A 19,493-nucleotide genomic window follows, 5' to 3' on the forward strand; every position below is an offset into this window, starting at 1 on the left:
TATATCACAAGGAGTCCTTTGGGCATAGTTTCCTAAAGTAAGACTGTTGTCAACACAGGTCAAATTAAGCCAACCTACAGTATTTTCTCTTTTCATTGAAAACTGTAACCAAAAGCAGCAAATCGTTCCAAAATGCTTTTTTCAAAAAATTGGCAAGAAGTCTGCTTACAGTAAGAAACAAGTTTTTCCCCTTGTAATACTTGCAAAAGTTTACAGTATGTGTTGGTGAGTGTGTTTCTTTAAGTAGGTGCTCTGTATCGTGTACACATGTACCGTGTGATGCAGGGGCTGCCATGGTAAGTATGTTTTTCATGGAATAGAGTAAATAGCTACATAAAATCCCATGCATATGGCTTGAGGTTTTTTCCTCCCCCTACATGCCAGTTTAAAGTGACATTTCTTTTTAACGTTGGTGGCGCTTTTAAAATGAAACAATTTTTAATAGAAACAGTTATGAAACTTTGTCTCGATAGTCCATTGTCAAACGATAGAACTGATGTTCAAGGAATCTTAAATTCTGAAATGATGTAAATTATTAGAATATATATTTTATAAACACAAAGAATGATTGGAAAGCAGAATAATTATGAAAGCATTGAGAAACTGAAGTGGTAATAGGATTAATTTTACTGGGTCAAAAGTTTTAGGTCATCTATCCAAGCACTTCTAGAACCTAAGCTACAAATCTTGTGATCTTGTCACTTGACCTTCAAAATTCAGCTTTCTTATCTGTGAAAGGAAGGGTTTGAACTCTAGATTTCTTAGGTCCTTGGAATCACAAAAATGTTAACTATAAATAAAACTTTACCATTCATATTTTCTCTTTGGTAATTTGCTCTGGCATAGTGCTTTCGCTTTAGAAGTTAAGAATCTTGAAGTCATTTTTCTCTTAATTTTCACAGCTATATGTTCTAACACTTTATAGAATTAAAGTAAGATGTTACTATGTTGAATTCTAAAATATTACAGGTGACAAATATGATTTAAACATAGGAAACAAAAATAGTAGATATTTCTGGAATGAAAACATTAGTGTTGAGTCTGCAGATAATCCATTAATTTCATGTCTTCACAAAGATAATTTCTGAATTAACATGTAACTTAAACATTTTTCAATCCATGTTCACTCCTTCTTGTTTGTGGCTGGAATTAGGGGTTGTTTCCTCATTCTGAGATGTTAGCCAGTTTTTAATTTATTGTCTTTGAAAATTTTCCTTCATTTCACTGGAAATAGCTCTTTATATTTCGGTAACGTATCTGTCTCTAATTTTTATGTGTTAACATTCACTTATTAGATTCATTACACTTTTTTTTTTTTTTATAATGGAGGTGCTGGAGAATTGAACCCAGGACCTCTTGCATGCTAACCATGCACTCTACCACTGAGCTATTCCCACCCTCTCTTCATTACAAACTATTTTACTTTGTTCTTAATCTCCCTTGATTTTTGTTTAAATCCTTTAAAAAAAAGAATCAGTCATCTGTGATAGACAGTTGTTTTCAGAATAGCCCGGGTTGTCTTTTTGTTCAGTGATTTCTTAGTATAATAAAATCCTCTGGATGCTAAATACCCTCAGTTGATAACTTTGAATTTGAAGCATCCCAGAGATCTCTTGTGGCCTAGCCTTCTTTGTTTACTCATTACAGGAGACCAGTTTTTTCATTGGTCTTATTAACAATACTGATTTTTAGGGGGAGGGTATGGCTCAGTGGTAGAGTGCGTGCATGCACGAGGTCCTGAGTTCAATCCCCAGTACCTACATTAAAAGTAAATAAACCTAATTGCCTCCCCATCCAAAAAAAAACAAAAGTGATTTTTAAATAACTATTGGTTTGGCTTCTGACATCATAGATAAAAATTCAAAGCCCCTTTTACATGCACTTTTTTTTCATTTTTTTCAAAATTGTGGAAAGAAAATCTGAAAGGTTGAGATTGACATTTTCAGTTTTTTGAAAGCATTGATATTACACAATAATAGTCATTTTGCTTGGTGGTTTGTTAAAAACAAAAATCCCAGTCTGTATGTTAGGTAATCTTGTTTCTCTTAATGCTTGATGTTGCTGAGTGATCTCAATAACTGTTTAAGAGAGCAATCATTATGACTTTTCCATGGAAACAGATTTTTTTTTGTATTTTTGTTAATAGGCACATTTAAAAAACATTCCAGCAATCACCTGATTAAAACATGCTAAAATATAAAATAACTCTACGAGTACCATTCATGGAATACTGTCTTGGACTGATATTGTTACTTTTTTCTCCAAAGATCCACCTTCCACTTGAAGTGCTTAAAATTGTAGCAGTCTTTTACAGAATGGAGTTCTTTATTTCCCTAAGATCTTGAAGAATGACTTAGTTACATTTAGCATAAAGGAATACAGGTTTTGGAATCATTACTGAGATCTTTAATTTCCCAATGCGCAGGTCTTAGTTTTTTTGTTTATTTTAAAGAACATCAGTAAGCTAAAATTTAAGATAACCTTCTCAAGTTTAATAGTCCTAAAAATTTTGGAAATTTGTATTTTAAAACTTGGTTCATTTTTCCAATATTGTAGCTTTTTTTTTGTACCAACCAACACGGATTTTAGTGTAAACACCAGTAGACACAATTATAAATCATCTGTTGAATTTGGCTCCTCAAGACTCCATTCTGTTCAAATCTAGGTTGTTATGATTAGTGGGTTTGTTACTAAAACAGATGGGGGTGGAGTTTTTAAAATTACTACTAAAATATGTTCCCTATCAAATGTTTAACCCACAGGGCTATTTTTACATGATTTAATATACATACACAGTCAGCACTTTGTGAAGTTCCCTGACCCCTAAATTAAAACAAAAGCAAACTCTCTTTTCTTCCCCCTCATTTTAATCCTTGCTAACATTTAATATGTATGGCACCTTTTCAAGTCGCTTTTGATTAGTGACTTTTATAAGAATATCGATCTATACCATTTTTGTAGCAAAGAGGAATTTTTTTTTTTTTTGAGGGAGGTGCAGGACATGGGAGGAGTGGAGGAAGGGAATAGGTTAGTTCTTTCTGGCTGCCCATTGCTAAACAGCATTCCTGCTTTTAATGTATGCATTTGCGTCTTTTGAGGATTAGAAAGTTTGACGTTTGAAAAACAAACTCAGAAAAATGTGACAAGAAAAAGTTGTAGTTAAAAAGATCTAGCAGATATAGGAACAAATGAATCTCATTTTTTAGTGTAATGAAATGAAATTCACCATATTTTAAGATAGTTTTATATTTACATTTTTTAAATGTCCGTGCAGTTTATCAATTCATAAGTGAACCTTTATAACAAGGAGGTATGCAGCTAGATAAAATGAGTGTTTCCTGTATTATCCCAGGATTAATGAATGAATAGCTAATGCAATTTTAGTTTTCTAACTTCTGAAGTTTGCAAGTTTTAAAAAAGATTTTAACCTCTGGTTATTTTAAGTGGTAAAATGATCCCTTGTGTCTAATTACTTAATAATGTGCCTAATTTGTTACATACTTATTTATTATCACTTGGCACATTTATTATTAAATGAAATCAATATTGTAGTCCTATAAAATGTTATAGAATATTTAATGCCATTTAAGGATGTAGAGGGATGCTTGTATGTTCTAGACTTTGAGTGTGTACATACACACACACACACACACACAAACACACACACACAATATGCCTAGAAAAGGGTTTGAGGATTATATGTGAAGATGTTGATAGTGATTACCCCAAAGTGCTGTGGTAATGGATGGTTTCTGTTTCTTTTTGCTTCTCTATATTTTACTTAATTTCTTCAGAAGATGTGTTAAAGAAGAAAAAAATTAAAATACCTTGTAAGGTTATATTTTGAAGTTTTGCTTTTTAAATGTGTATTTAAGGATTGTATTTTGGCACATAAGTTTAATTTGTCGAGTTGTTTTTTATTTTTATTTTTTAGTGATTAAAGGAAAATTAGGAAGCATTACACAGGGAATCTTTGTTGGTAGTTCATTCTTGCTTTTAAATTGCTATAGATGTTATCAATAATACGTAAAGCTTTATTTTCTTTTTTAATAAGAGAACTTGATAACAAAAGACAATATTAGGAATTGTCACACTGTGTGAATTTATAGACTTTAAGGCTGGATGTTCGTTCCCTTTAATCAGACTGGTTCTTCAGATTTACCCATGCCTGTGTCCTTCCCTTTAAGGTTTCCTGTGCTCCGTAGAAACACTGGTTACTATGATATGAGAAAATCTAATATTCCTCCTGTTACCTACTTACTAATAAATACATGTAGTGAAGAGCTTTATTATGCCCGCTAGTTCCTTGAGTAACTTGTGAAACTGATCTTGAAGTATTTGTTCTTACTCTTTCTACTGTCATAGTTCAGGCTTTTTGCGAACACTTGGAGAGTTACTTAAGATGAGCTACTTCATCCAGTAATACCTCATTGACTGCTGGCATACCAAACATAAAGTATATTTACTGTTAACTTGGGACAGAATATCAGTTAAAGATTAAAATTGAGTCGTGTAGGCAGATTTAAGAATGGGTTTAAGTTGATTTTATATGCCCGTTTATCTCATTTTTCTTTGTTTACTGCCTCACCCTCATTTTCTTCCAGCACTCATCATGTTTTGTGACATTCCTGATTTTTGCCATATAATATTGATATTAACAAGATGAATCTCTTGGTTTCATATTTAGTATAAGACTTAGACCACAAACATCAAATGGCATCATGGGTAGAAAATAAGATATAAGAAATTATTGCAGACATTTAACTTTTAAATTGCAGACTATCGGTGGTCCATGTCAAGTCATAGTTCACAAGTGGGAGACTCATCTACAACCACGAGCAATAACCCCTTTAGGTATGGGCATTAACTGCATCTGTTTGAGGCATATGCGTAAAGTTACTAATATGCTGCACAATGGCTTAGTGGGATTTAATAAACTTTTATTCTGAAGTTAAGGTCAATGCATTGTCAGTACTACAAGTTTCACTTAGCATATCATGGATCTTACTTTCAAAACTAAACTGTTCTTAATTACCTTTCTTTATAAACTTTATTAGAAATGCTTGCCTAGTTATTTTTAAGTTCTTGGGTTGGATGAGTTTATTGGGGAATATTTGTTTTTCATTTGGAGTGGTTACAAAGTATAGACAATAGCATTCTTCTTGACTGAGCATCCGTGTCTTTATTTGATTACTTGCTCAGTGAACTTGAGAGCATTTTGAGGAAAGAATTGATCCAAAACAAAGATTCTTCAAATTTTAACATTGGATAGTAATAGAATAAGTTTTATTTATTATATATATTTTTTATTTATTATATTATTTATTATATATAATTTATTATATATTTATTATATATATATATTTTTTTAAACTAGTAAATACTTAGATAAATTTGTATGAATGAAGGCAGGCTTCTTGGTTGTAGCAGAATCTTTCCCCCAATACCCTGCTGGCTATGTTACAGTTGCTGTTCAGATAGGGGTTTTTTTGTTTGTTTAATATTATTCAGTTTTCTTGTGCCTCAAAATGGCATTTCTCTTCATACAAGAATTTTTGAATTTTGTTTTCCATACTGAGATTAAAATTTGAAGTTCATTTCACATACATTAAATTACCCACTTGGAATCATTTGTAAACTGACTTAATGGTGAGAAATCTTTTAGTTTCTAAAGAAAAATAGTATTTAAAGGTAATTAATGCCTTGCTAGTTACTAGCTTGGATTAGAAAGTAGTGAGAGATTCTACTAGACCCTGTAGCAGGGACACTTCTCATGTAAACAGATATTACTTCCTCGTCATTGGATTTTCTTTTTCTATGTTTTAATACATTTTTTATAATATATGTAGAATTTTTATGATAGTGTACTTTAGAATTATAGTAGTCCCATACTGAGGTTGGAAATTATTAGGTACTGAACATTTTTTTAAAAAAATGCATTTTGAAGCATCTTGCAGTTAAATATACTTTCTTATTTTGAGAAATGGGATGATTTTGTTTCTGGTCTTTTGAAAATTTTACTTTATGTATTTGGAAGATACAACTTCTGAACCTAAGAGCTATGTGAAATCTACCAGAGAGTCTTTATTGGGAACTACCATACTTATTTTTACAAATACTTCAGACTTAACGTTTAAAGTAAACTGAGAAAGGAAGTAGCAGGGAAGATAATTAGTGTTTTACTCAGAGGGTGGGGCTTAACAGCATTTCTCATTTAGTTGAAATTTCTCTTAGAAGATAATGTGCCAGCATTTATTCTTTTGGTAGTTCCTCACAGCTCTGTGTATACAGGTAAGTTTACTCTGTTTGAAAAGCTTTTAGCTGGCTATAGAGAATAGTTGGGATTTGAGGAGCATTATATTTTAGATAAGTTCGGAATACGCACTACGTAAGAATAAGCATTTTAATTGTGCCAAGATCTTTGGTTTGAAAAATCAACCAGGAGATACTGTTGTCCAGCAACCTGTCAGTCTCATACATTGGTGGGTGTAAACATTTGTCTCAGTGCCTCTAGAGCACCTGTCCGAGGAGTTTTCTTTCTCTTCCTTAACGTTGTGAATAATCACCATGAGTGTAAGAACTGCTGCTGTTTGATAGCCTCCTTAAAAGGGATTTCTTTATTGAGGGCTACAATAAATATGCTTATTCATTTTGGGCTGCTTTTAAATTTTAGAATTTTTTAAAAAATCCTTAAGGTGGGTGATTTCTCAGTTGTTCATTCTGTAAACATCAAAAATTTTAACTAGGTTTTCCATTTTCCTTCAATTCTAGAAAGTGAAATTATTATTGACGATGGACAATTTGGAATCCACAGTAAGTGAGACTGTTCTGAAAATCCTTATTCATATGGTTGAGATGCTACCTTACATTTCATTAGAGACAGCACAGGGAAATACAACAGTATGATACTGTAAATAGACTAGGTTCAAGAGACAAATACATTCTGTTAAATAAGTTTCCAATATAATTCTCATGCTTTAAAATTTTATCCTTTTGTTTTTTATTTGACTGGTGACTTCAGGTATATGGATAATATAATTAAATAAAAGTATTACACTTAACTTTTAATATATCATCACTTAACTACGTTGTTTGAAAATGTTATTAAATGATTCTAACCGTTTAAAATGTGAAACTTTACTCATAACCTAAGTTTGTGCATTTTGTGTTTGTATATGCATTTATAGTAAAATCCAGGTTACGCAGAATGTTCTAACCTCTCTGGCTGAGTCTTTAACAATTAATTAGAAATCCTCTGACTTCCGACTATGTTGAAATGTGCATTCGTATAACTTCCGCATCAGTTTATTTACTGATCCTTTATCCTAAGGATTCAAGTTTTTCCGTCAGTGACTGGAATTCTCACAGTGTATCAGCATTATGCTAAACTGCATTTTCATTTTAGATACTATACTGTAGGAGTCAAAAGATGTAAAGGGAGAGGGCAGAATGTGTGCTTGCACCGTGAGCCAGAGATAATTGCTGATAATCAGTTTGCTTTGCTGTTGGGTACAGGAAGGAATAGGGCTGAGTGTTTTGGTTGTGGTTTTACTACATATGTGTGTTTACGTACTTTAGAAATGTACATGCTTTTGCCATATTTGGATAAGAATTTAACTGCTTCTTGATTTTGAGAGTATATTATATCATAACGTAAACTTGAATAGGTTTAGTGTTTTAGAGTTTCATTTACAAAGGATGCTATTTATGCTACATGTTTCGGAGAGCTTTTATAGAGGAGTTTTCTCATTTCTTCAGCTATAATGCATGATGTATCCATCTATTATATGTTAGTTACTATGTGTGGTTATATATGCTTGGCACTTCTTTCCTCATTTTTTGTTTTTGTTGTCACCATCTTCCTAAATTCATCTTTAGTTAGCTCTCAGGATAGGAAGCGATTTCTCCAACTGTGTCCATTTCTGAAAAGAGTTCAAAATTAAGAGTTTTTAAAATTAAAATTAAAGTTTCCCATTGTTTAAAATTTGATAGTTATGGAACATTTAAAAAATCATACCTAAGGAGAAAAGTTTTTTAATTTTTTTTTTAATGTCCTTTTGATGAGGAACTTAGGTCCAAAACAGTTGTCAGCTCTTTGTGGTGTTTATGAAAATTGTATTACCTCTGTTAGCAAGAAATTTCAAGGTAAACAGTGCTAACAGTGTTACCACAATCATGCAATTTATCTATGGCAGAATATATAAATGTGAGAAGACAGAATTGACGCAACAGTTTTGTTTTTACCTCCTCGTATCTCCACTCCGAGCACTAGTGATGTAACTAGTTTCAGCTGGTACCTCGTGGGAAGCTAGAAGTGTAACAGTGACCCCAGTGGAACAGCTGCGGGGTTAGAAGCCATCTTGGAACATGTATTTTTTCTGAATAGATTTGTGGTTGATAATGTATTCAGTAAGAACATTTTAATTTATTTTAGTTGTTAAAGTTCAGCTAATCGTTAATATTCATTTAACATCTCCCCCTACTTCATATAAAAGTTCTTTTTCAATGACAGATTTAAGACTACTTGTATATTTGCTTGGGAGAGAAATGTCAGTGGTATATAACCCAAGTGTATTAAAATGTGAATGTGAACTTGACTTGTCAGTATGTATTGTGCTTATCAGATTGTTTTTAAAAATATGTATAATAATTACTCTTCTTCATACTTTACCAGATGGTGTTGAGACTCTGGATTCTGGATGGTTGACGTGTCAGACTGAAATAAGATTACGTTTGCATTATTCTGAAAAGCCACCTGTCTCAATAACCAAGAAAAAATTTAAAAAGTCTAGATTTAGGTATGACTGTGTATCTGTTACTTAGGTTATTTATCTTCATTTAATACTGTAACATTCTGATCCATTTGGTTGTAACCTTTGAGTGTGTAAACTAAGAAAATAACACTTGAAGACAATTTCATATTCACTCATAACTGCAGGGTCTTGTGAGTGTGAGCTGCTTCCCTGCCTCATGGTTGCTGCAGGTACGTGTCTTAGTCTCCAAATTTCAAACCGGAAATTTTTGTTTTCACATAGATACAGATAAGTGATTTCCAAGCTTATGTGTATTTGTAGTTTCTACCATTTAAATTTTTCTTAGTGGAGCAATAAATAGTTTCTTTTCTTCTTTACTTTTTTCCCCCTTTTAGTGGAGAATGTTTGTTCCTTCAGGCTCACCAGCAGAATCACTTGTTTAGAACTATTCCTGAGAGTTTCGTTTCTGAAAAGAGATGAGAATTTTTGTTTGAATTAGTGAAGTGGTGCTACTTTTGAGTTTACAGGGTGATTACAGAGCATTATTACTAATTAAATAATGTGTAGATGTCCCCTCTGGGAGACCTCAGAGTAAGTGCCTGTAAGAAAAGCCTGGACAGTGGTTGGAGGCAGGAGGTCAGACACAGAGAGCAGGCCTCCCTGATACAGTCCTGTTATTTGTGTTAGCAGTTGGACCCACTGAAATCTAGACTGAAAAGTTTTCCTAGCTCAGCTGTATTCTATACAATAACATGGTTTCCTACAGTATTAGTATTAAAATTGTTTAGTCTATGTACATTTCAACTGGTGCAAGAAATACTCTAGAATTGAGTGGACTTTTTGGCATGACAAGTGCTCTGTGAAACTAATTGCTTCTCATTGGGAGTAAACTAGTCTTTGTGACCCAATGGCTTGAGTAACTGGTCTTTTGTTCTCATTGCTGTGGGGCCTGTAAGAGTTTTAGGCTCTTGGTTAATTTTTTTGTTCATTTGTGTCATTAAAGAAGTACATACATGTAAATACACATACAATACAAACCACACATACATACAAATATGTGTATATGTATATATATTTAATACGATAATTTTCTTTAATGTACTATCCACAGAGTACCTGGACTCGCTGTGGTAAGGTAGAAGAAAGGGGGAAATTAAAAATTTACAACCTCCAATAAAAAAGTAAAAAAAATTTACAACCTCCCTTCCATTTATAAAACAGATAAACAAGGATTTACTGAATGGGAAAAAAGGAAACATTACAGCCTCCAACTCTCAACGTTCTTTTAATACACACTAACACAATATGGCTCAGTTTTGTACTTGTTTTATCTATACATTTGTGAAACTTCTGAAGAAGTTGAGACAGCCAGTTATAAATGGGATAATAGTGAATACCTCTTTAAATTTATTTTTTAAAAACCCAAAGAATTAATGAAAGCAAACTTAGATATAATAAGCATTTATATCATTTTAATAATTTGTGGAAATATGTGTAGATAAAAAGTCACTATTTTATGAAACATAACTACTGTCCTAACCTATAGTATGTGTAATCTTTGTATGATATTTTTATTATTTGAAGATTTAGTGTATTTGGGGAGCACATTAAAATTTACCATTTAGGTAACATTGGTATGAATTTTTCTTCTTTTCTACTTTTTTGTTTGTTTTGGGGGGGAGGTAATTAGGTTTACTTATTTATTTTTAAAGGAGGTACTGGGGATTGAACCCAGGACTGTGTATGCTAAGCATGTGCTCTACCACTTGAGCTGTATCTGCCCCCTCTTTTTCACTTTTTGAATTTCATTATTTTCTCCTTTTGTGTAGGGTGAAGCTGACACTAGAGGGTCTGGAGGAAGATGACGATGATAGGGTATCTCCCACTGTTCTTCACAAAATGTCCAATAGCCTGGAGATAGCCTTAATAAGCGACAATGAGTTCAAGTGCAGGCACTCCCAGCCCGAGTGTGGGTACGGGTTACAGCCTGATCGCTGGACAGAGTACAGTATACAGACAATGGAACCAGATAACCTGGAACTAATCTTTGATTTTTTTGAGGTGAGTATATTTCACTGAAGGAGGTGAGAAAGAATACAGGCATAAGCTTATTTTTAAATTTATTTTGATTTTTATTGTAGTCTGATTTGTGTAAACATACAACTTTTTAGATGTTTACATTTTAACAGATTTAAAAAACTTGGAGCTGACAGACTCAAGTACTGTTAAGAATATAATTGAGAACGTCAGCAGAATTGATGTTTAAGATCAAGATGTCTTGATGTCTGTATCTATTCTAAATATAAATGAATTGTCTCAAAAGGAGCCCCTAAGGATGGAGGGACAGGCAGGCTGTGTAACTCTTTGTGGGCAAACTGATGTAACTAGTATCATGAGTTCTCTTCATGACTGAAGCCTGAGGTTTATGGAAGCATTTTATTGTAAGAATTCATCATAACAGTGACTCACTTTTGCAACCTTACATGATATTGTAAATACATAAGAAAAAATAGTTGCTATGAAAATTGTGCCAGCTTGTTCAGAATCTGTTGTGCCAACTTTCCAGAGCTGCCTATGGCACTTAGACTAGTGCTGTCTGGCTTACTGGCTGTTCAGATGCTCCCCAGGAATAACGAGACTGGGTTCTCCCCTAAGGGCCTTGCTCCATTGTGCCTGGGTCTTCTTAGGCTCTTGCTTTTTGGCCCTAACATTCCCATTTCCGTTAGATTAGAGTTTGAGTCTTTAAGGATAGGAAATAGTCCTTTGTGAGTGACTTTGGCTACCTTGCATTATATGGAATTTAAGATATTTCCTTTGAGAAAACTATAATAAAAAACTTTGTTTAAAAACCCCTGTGATTAGATCTTACCTAATTAATAAGATCTGTGAGACGTTAATAAAAATACGAAGTTTTAGTTGAATGTTTTCTTGTTCTTTCAATACCTGCCTTTTAAGAATCTAACAGCCTAACTTCCTTTTCATTTGGTTAGCAGTTTTGGAAATACTAATTTATTCATAGACTAGGCTGATAAAACACCCTGTCTAACCTCTAAGCGAGTATGCAGTGTCCTAGAGAGTTACTAGTCCTCTGTGTCAACTGTGTAGATGCATTTTAAAGAATAAAACATACAGTAAAATCTCACTCAGGGCTATCTTAACCTTTGAATGTAAAAGTACTTAGAAACTTCCAGTCGGTGCTTTAAATTCACCTGAAACATGTTAGAGGATCAGAAGTGCAAATCAGTAGTTTTGATTAAGAAAATAACACAATCTTAAAATACTATATTCTAAAAGAAAACGTATTACTCATTACAATGAAGCTAAATTACCTCAATATATATGTGATTGTATTTTTTGTTGATCATCCCCCATAGATTCTGAGTTGATTTTTGAGGGTGTTTTTGTGATCTTAGAAAATACTGAAGTGCAAGAATTTGAGTTATTTTAACCTCATTTTCTAGGAAGATCTCAGTGAACACGTGGTTCAGGGAGATGCTTTTCCTGGGCACGTGGGTACAGCGTGCCTCCTGTCGTCTACCATCGCAGAGAGCGGGAAGAGCGCCGGGATCCTTACTCTTCCCATCATGAGCAGAAATTCCAGAAAAACCATAGGCAGAGTGAGAGGTAAGCCTGAAGACGCAGAGTGGACCTTTACAAATAAGTAAGGTTAAGTTAGGAATTTCATTAGTTTCATGAGCTTTTGGGAATGGTAAAGAATTAATTTAATAAGATGTTCTAGAATATTAACTAATAGAATAACAATAAGGACATATCTCCTGGAAGCTTCACTTTGAATGGATTTTGACTTTTTATTTGATTGACTGACAAAGCTGGTTTCAGTGGTATTGAAACATAATTGAGCTCATTGTGGCCTTTTTAATTGTTTCTATTTCTTCCCCCTTTTTTTCCTACGAAAGTTGACTATATAATTATTAAGCCATTACCAGGATACAGTTGTGACATGAAATCTTCATTTTCCAAATATTGGAAGCCAAGAATACCATTGGATGTTGGCCATCGAGGTGCAGGGAATTCTACAACAACAGCTCAGTAGGTCGACTGTTTGAGTAGTAGTAGCATTTGGTAGCTCATGCTTGGCAAAGTTAAAGGGGTTTGACCTTCTGAAGGTCAGGTGATCCTTTTAATTATCACTCTGGGATTTACGTAATTTGGTAATTGGGGTTTCCAATTTAAATTAATTGGAGACTATCTGCTACAATTCTGGTCATTCTTTTTTAATATTCTACTGAATTGATGATGAGAGAGAGATTAAAACTAGGAAGCCAGGAGGGAAAGCTTGATGCAGTCAGCCTGATGACATCATGTGTCTGTGTTGTAGTCGTGACTTTCAGCATGCTGTCCTCTGGGTCTTAGTTTCCTCACCTGTTCTCAGTGTAGTTTCCATACTTCTGTTCTGTTGGTGTGTCAGCTTTTTCCATGCAAGGAACAAGTTTCTAAGTCTCTGCTAGTTCATGTCCATTACAGAGGACTGTTTTCTCTAATTTATCACCTCATTTGGGGAGGGATGTGGTGGTATATGATATGTCTGTATTCAGCTTGTAAATACCTGTAATTGTTGGAGATTGATTTGTGGAATAAATGCACACACCAAACAAATGATGGTCACAGTCTCACTTTGGGTTGGCAAAGTTAGCCTCAAAATAGAGAATAAGTACTATGTCCATTTAGCTGACTTTGTAGTAATAGTTTTCTGTATCTTTTCTATAGTAATGATAATTATATTTCTATATTTCTTCTTTCAGGCTTGCTAAAGTTCAAGAAAATACTATTGCTTCTTTAAGAAATGCGGCTAGTCATGTAAGTGAACCTCTCTTTCTTTAAACAACTTTGGGCTTTGGTCCAAAGGTTGAAAAATAGAGAAATGCAGATCTGGGAAGCCTCCTCCAGTTGGTGTCAGTAGTTTAAAATGGAGAACATGTATGCTTCTGAGTAAGTTTCTGAGTGAATATGAAGTATTTCTAGCATTTGTATTTAGATTCATGGTGAAGATTAGGATGGAACAATGGAATCCTAAGCATCCTTTTTTTGAAATAACAAATTTTGAGTGATTGACACAAGGAAAACAGTCCCCGCTAAGCACTGGTTTTCATCAGTTGAATCAATGTGCTCCTTTAGATACTCACTTTGGAAACAAATGCTTACAGAAGAATTTGATAGTGATTTCACAGAACTTTTTTTTTATAAGTCTGTCAGTTAACATTGTAGATACCAGCTTGATTATGTCAAATTTTTTAACTCCTTTGATACAATTCTAAAGGGATAGTCTTTTTTTTGTCAGTTTTTTTAGTTTCAGTTTTTTAGTTTTTTTCAGCACCTGCAACTTGACATTTTAAATAAAAACCTGTGTATTCCCATCCTTTCCCCCATTCCTCTGCACCTGACTGAAAAGCCTCATGTTGTAAAGTTAAACTAAGGGGAAAATGGAGGAAAGTCTCATTTTATTTCCGTTTTGTGTGTGTGTGTGTGTGTGTGTGTGTCCTCCGTATACCTTTTAAAAAGTAGTTCAGCAAATAAACTTGATTTGTCAGATGTTTATCACTCATACGAGCAAATACCTATTCTAAGACATACTTTTTCCATATTTTAACGACTCTAACATTGAGATGGGTTTTATAACTGTCTAGCTTGTCCTGGTTTGGCGTTGTTTTTCTCCCTCTTAGTGGTATATAAAATAATGATGCATTTTGTATTTCATGACATCTTGTTGGGCTGTAGTCTAATCTAATCTAAACATGGTATTACTAGCTGTAAACGCTTGAAGATCCCTGTTAAAGAACTTTCAGGGTTTCTGTGCTTTTTGAGAGGGAATTTCATTAAGCCCTTTTCTTCTTTTGAAATCCTTTGTACTCATGTAGATCACATTTTAGAGTGTCTTATGTTATTATTGGCCTGTTTTAATTTTTTTTTAATGGAGGTACTAAAGATTGAATCCAGGATCTTGTGCATGAAATCACATGCTCTTACACTGAGCGAAACCCTGTTTTAATAGTAGAAACATCTTTGAAGCAGTCTCGGTTGTTATTGGCTTACTTCTTAAACCTTGCTTACATAAATTTTGGGATCAAGTTTTATCTCAGTAAAATTATCATGAAGGATGGTGATCATGTAAAATTAAACATCTAACCTGCAAATCTGCAATTTCATATGTTTAATCATTGTACCTGTTTAGGGATTGCAGGGTTATTTCTCTTTGGGAGAAATGGGTTTGTGTTGTTATCTTGTTGACAATAGAAGGAGCTAAGCTTATTTCCTGTTTCGGAAGTCATCGAGGAAGTAGGGTTCTATGGTTCTATTCTCTGATCCGTGTATACTCACATGTGCGCACCATCCTTGACCTAAAGCTGGGTAAGGGATGGACATGTCTGTCAGTTCTTAAACAACCCTTCTCTGGGCCAAAGGCACATTACAGAATCCTCAGACTTTGTTTCCTTTGATCTCAGCTGGCTTTCTTTTGGTGAATGCACAAATTTTTATGTCAGTTTATGTTCTCAGCCTTCATTTGGAACAATTTGTAGTCAGAATGGATCTCACTGTTTTTAAATGTATACCCGTAAGTCTTAATTTGTGTCCACCTCTCTTCTGCTTAGGCTTCTATCAGTTGGCATGCACATCATTCTTGTTGCCCATTTCTGCTTGCTCTGTCTTTTCAGTAGGAGTTGTCGTTTCCTCTTTATTCTGTCCCCTCACTTTCAGTCTGCATGTGGCCTTCACCCTAAAGTGGGTCTCTTGTAGGCAGCATATTGTAGGCTCTTGTTATCCAGTCTGCCACTCTGTGTCTTTTGACTGAAGCATTTAGTCCATCTGCATTTATGGTGATTATTGATAGATGTGTGTTTATTGCCATTTTAAACCTTGTTTTCCAGTTGATTTTGTATTTCTTCTTTGTTTCTTTTTTTCTTTTTGGTTTTCCTTTTCCATTGTGATGATTTTCGTTTGTATTATGCTTGATTTCTTTCCATTTTTTGTGACTCTTGTAAGGTTTTGATTTGTGGTTACCCTGTTTTTCAAGTATGTTAACCCATTACTATATCTTCTTGCTTTAGACTGGTAATCATACAGGCTGAAACATATTCTAAACAGAAAAAAAATCTCCCCTTTCCCACATTTTATGATGTTGATGTCTTTTACATCTTTATGTTTATTCTTTTGCTGTTCATTGTAATTATGTGATTTTCTCTTTTCTGTAGATTTTGAGTATTTCTTTTAGGATTGGCTTAATTATTGCTGTATTCTTTTAGTTTTTGCTTGTCTGAGAAATCCTTTCTCTCTCCTATTCTGAATGGTAATCTTGCTGGGTAGAGTATCCTATGTTGCATTTTTTTCTCTTTCAGGACTTTGAATATATCTCACAACTCCCTTCTGGCCAGCAACGTTTCTGTAGAGAAATCAGCTGATAACCTTATGGGGGATTCCCTTGTAACTAACTGTTTCTCTTGCTGCCTTTAGAATCTTCTGTTTATCTTTAACTTTAGCAATTTTGATTATAATACTTGTTGTTGATCTGTTTGGGTTCAACTTGTTTGGGACCCTCCATGCTTCCTGTAATTGGAATATCTGTTTCCTTTTTTAGGTTTGAGAAGTTTTCAGCCATAATTTCTTCAGATATGTTTTCAATCCCCTTTTCTTTTTCTTCTTCTACTGGGACCCCTGTCATGCAGAGATTGGTACACTTTATATTATCCCATAGATTCCTTATGTTGCTTTTGTTTGTGGGTTGTTTTTTTTTTTTATCATTTGTTCTTCTGTCTTCTGTTCTGATCGGGTGTTTTCCATTAGATAGAATTATCTTCTAGATCACTTGTTCATTCCTCTGCATTATGTAATCTGCTACTTATTGTCTTTAGCTCAGCTTTCGACTCAGCAATTACCTAATTTTATTTGGGGGCTCTTTCTAATTCCTAGTTTCTTTTTATAGTAATCTACATTTCTGTCAATAGCCTCTCAATTTCTTAGTTCTTTTACCATCTCCTTTTTAAACTCAAGTTCTGGTAAACTGTAGAGGTCTGTTTCATTGTTCTTTCAGGTTCTTTCATTGTTCCTCAGCATCTTCATCTTATATTTCTCTGACTATGAATTTAGGAGTAACCATTATCTACTGTGATCTTGAAGTGCTGTGTTTATGTATGAGCATCCCTGTGTGGACTGTCTGTGTCTAAAATTTTTGTTGTGAGGGCTGTTTTTAGTATGGATGGCTCCCATGTCTTTCCTCTGTGTGTGCTGGCTGTTATCCCCTTGAGAGGGGCTGTGATTGGTGTTGTGGTGACCAGAACCTGCACTGGATGTTGAGCAGGGCCTCCTTTTTGCTCTGTGGTTGTCACAGCCCTGTCAGGGGCCAGTTCAGCTCCCCAGCTGTTGGAGTACAAGCCCCTAGGTCCATTTCTGAGTGTGTGTTAGGTGGATGAGAATGGAGAGCTTCTGCTGGGAGAGGAGCCACCACGTATTCCTCCATGAGAGATGTCCACCAGGAAGTGCACCCTGTGTTTTTGCTGTCGCCTGTCGCACAGACGTAGAGAGGACATTGTTGTTGGCGTTGACCTGTTTTGCGGCTCCCTCCCTGGGGCGCAGATCCCATTCCAATTCTCTTTTTCCTTTTACCAAGTTTTGTGAAGATCTTTTTTTGTAGCTCCACTTGTACAAGATCTTCCGCCAGAGTTGAGTGGGTATTGTGAGAATTGTGCCACATGCAGATGTATCTTTGATGTCCTTGTAAGAGAGTGTGAACTCTGTGTTCTCTTCCACCATCTTGAAGCCCCTCTCCTCCTCAATCTGATTATTGAGGTGTTTTCTTAAGAAAAGCTATTAAATCTGCTACTCGAGTTCAACAAGGAGCAGAACCAGGAGCCTGTGGCTTATTCTTTTTCCTACCTCATCTCTGAGGCTTCGTCATCCAGTTAAGGTATGCGGGGTCAGCAAGGTGCGAGGTAGCTGTGCTCCAGGCTCCTCTTAGGCTCTGTTTCTGCTAATAGCAGGAGCAGAGGTGACACCTGTGGAGGCTGTCCACTGCCACAGAGGAGCCCACTTGTGTTCAAGTGGGTCTCAGTGCTTGTTTGTTTTGCCGGGAAAAAATTGGTGTGCTGTTGCAAAAAAGAAATTATAATTGTTTTAAAAGAAGAATTTCTTTTTAGAAAAATCTTGAAGGATAGCATTAAATAACTCATGAAGAAGGGTTTTTTTGATTTGGTTTTTTAAAATATAAGTCTGTAATTTTAAAGTGAACAATAAACTTATGTCCTTATAGTTTTAGATGTATTGTGGGCCAAATAATGTTTTTCAAATGCCTGTGTTTTGTTTTGTTTGTTTATTTCTGTCAGGGTGCAGCCTTTGTGGAATTTGATGTACATCTTTCAAAAGATTTTGTGCCTGTGGTGTATCATGATCTCACCTGTTGTTTGACTATGAAAAAGGTATGTTAAATTCCTTTATAAAACTCAGTCAGATAAAAGGTTTAAAAATGTGGAAGTTTTATATACACATAGTATGCCATTTTATATATAAGGGACTTGATCGCTTGTGGATTTTGATATCCATGAGGGTCCTGGAAGCAATCCCCTGCAGATACTTATGGATGTAATTATTTGTTAAGAAGAGTTGGTCGGTTCATTTTCTTGGTAAATTACTGCCAGTCTTTTCCTCTCTCAAGCTCCTACAACATCACGAGAGACGAGAAGATGGGAATATTAATTTTCTAGTGTGAGGACTCTGTATTGCTGAATTTGCTTTTGTATATTTATCAAAAAGACATTTCAGGTGGTTTCTGTATCAGTCTACCACTGTCCCTATATTGAGGTAGGAAAGGAAGCTATCACAGTGTTTGTTTTCTGGGCTCCCTTTGTTTCTGCTTTGAATGTTCCCTCAAATTTATAGGCTTATATGATTTGGCTAAAGTGGGAAGAGCCATGGTGAAAAATAAAATTGAAGAAGTGCTTTGGAGCCAGATAGTGGAGGGCCTCAGTGAGGGGTTTTAGACTTGGGATCTCGGGAGATGAGAAAGACTTGAGAGTCAAATAGGGAAATGTTCAGAACTAAACTTGCAGAGGAATATTTTGGTACCCAATGTTAGGGCAACTTAAGAGGACAGAGACTAGAGGCAGGTCGGAGTGGTAATGTGGGCCAAAGGTTAAGATAAGCCTGAACTGGAGTAGAGACAGTGAAAATGGAGAAGAGGGCGTGATAGAGGAGAAAGTCCAGAAGGAGATTTGAAAACGCATATAATTGTAAAAATCTTAAAGATTGTAATTGCTGTTGTTCAAAAATAATTGTGATAGTTATATAGTGCCTGGACTTCAGTGTACAAATTAACCAAGTGATTTCTCAGGTACGTAAACTAGGAGGGTTCCTTTGGCATTTTCTTTAAAACTGTGCTGGATATCATTTTCCATCGAGTTACTCTGAAGGTAAAGCTAGTTTGCTGACATGTACAGACGCTGTATGTTGTAGTGTAAATGTATGACAAGGCCCCTGGCTCTGCCTGCTAGTCGATTCTGATCAGTCATATGAGTGAGGGTTACTGTGATGTGTAGAAAAGGACCCTTCCCTTTCTGTGAAAAGGTGTTATCAGTGTGTGTTTTCTAGGCTCCCTAGAGGATAAGAAGGAGATACACCTATTTAGACGACAGAGATAGAATTACTAGAATTGGGGCAGGTTGTTTTTGCTGTGGGGAAACATATGCGAAGTGAAACAAGAAGGAATGGAGTGGTGAAGGAACTCAGTAACCAAGA

At 34.9% G+C, this 19,493-nt stretch overlaps 1 protein-coding gene across 1 annotated transcript in view; it reads left to right on the plus strand.

The window, feature by feature from the left end:
* Positions 1-19,493, plus strand: part of GPCPD1 (glycerophosphocholine phosphodiesterase 1) — a 46,835-nt gene that overhangs the window by 13,339 nt on the left and 14,003 nt on the right. Inside the window, exons 5-12 of the mRNA XM_072943846.1 lie at positions 4,779-4,854; positions 6,772-6,813; positions 8,675-8,798; positions 10,583-10,814; positions 12,215-12,377; positions 12,671-12,803; positions 13,517-13,571; positions 18,086-18,178. Coding sequence (XP_072799947.1) covers positions 4,779-4,854; positions 6,772-6,813; positions 8,675-8,798; positions 10,583-10,814; positions 12,215-12,377; positions 12,671-12,803; positions 13,517-13,571; positions 18,086-18,178 — 918 coding nt within the window. The remainder of the gene's footprint in view (positions 1-4,778; positions 4,855-6,771; positions 6,814-8,674; positions 8,799-10,582; positions 10,815-12,214; positions 12,378-12,670; positions 12,804-13,516; positions 13,572-18,085; positions 18,179-19,493) is intronic.

The sequence above is a fragment of the Vicugna pacos genome, chromosome 19 (genome assembly GCF_048564905.1).
Source record: "Vicugna pacos chromosome 19, VicPac4, whole genome shotgun sequence".
Lineage (NCBI taxonomy): Eukaryota > Metazoa > Chordata > Mammalia > Artiodactyla > Camelidae > Vicugna > Vicugna pacos.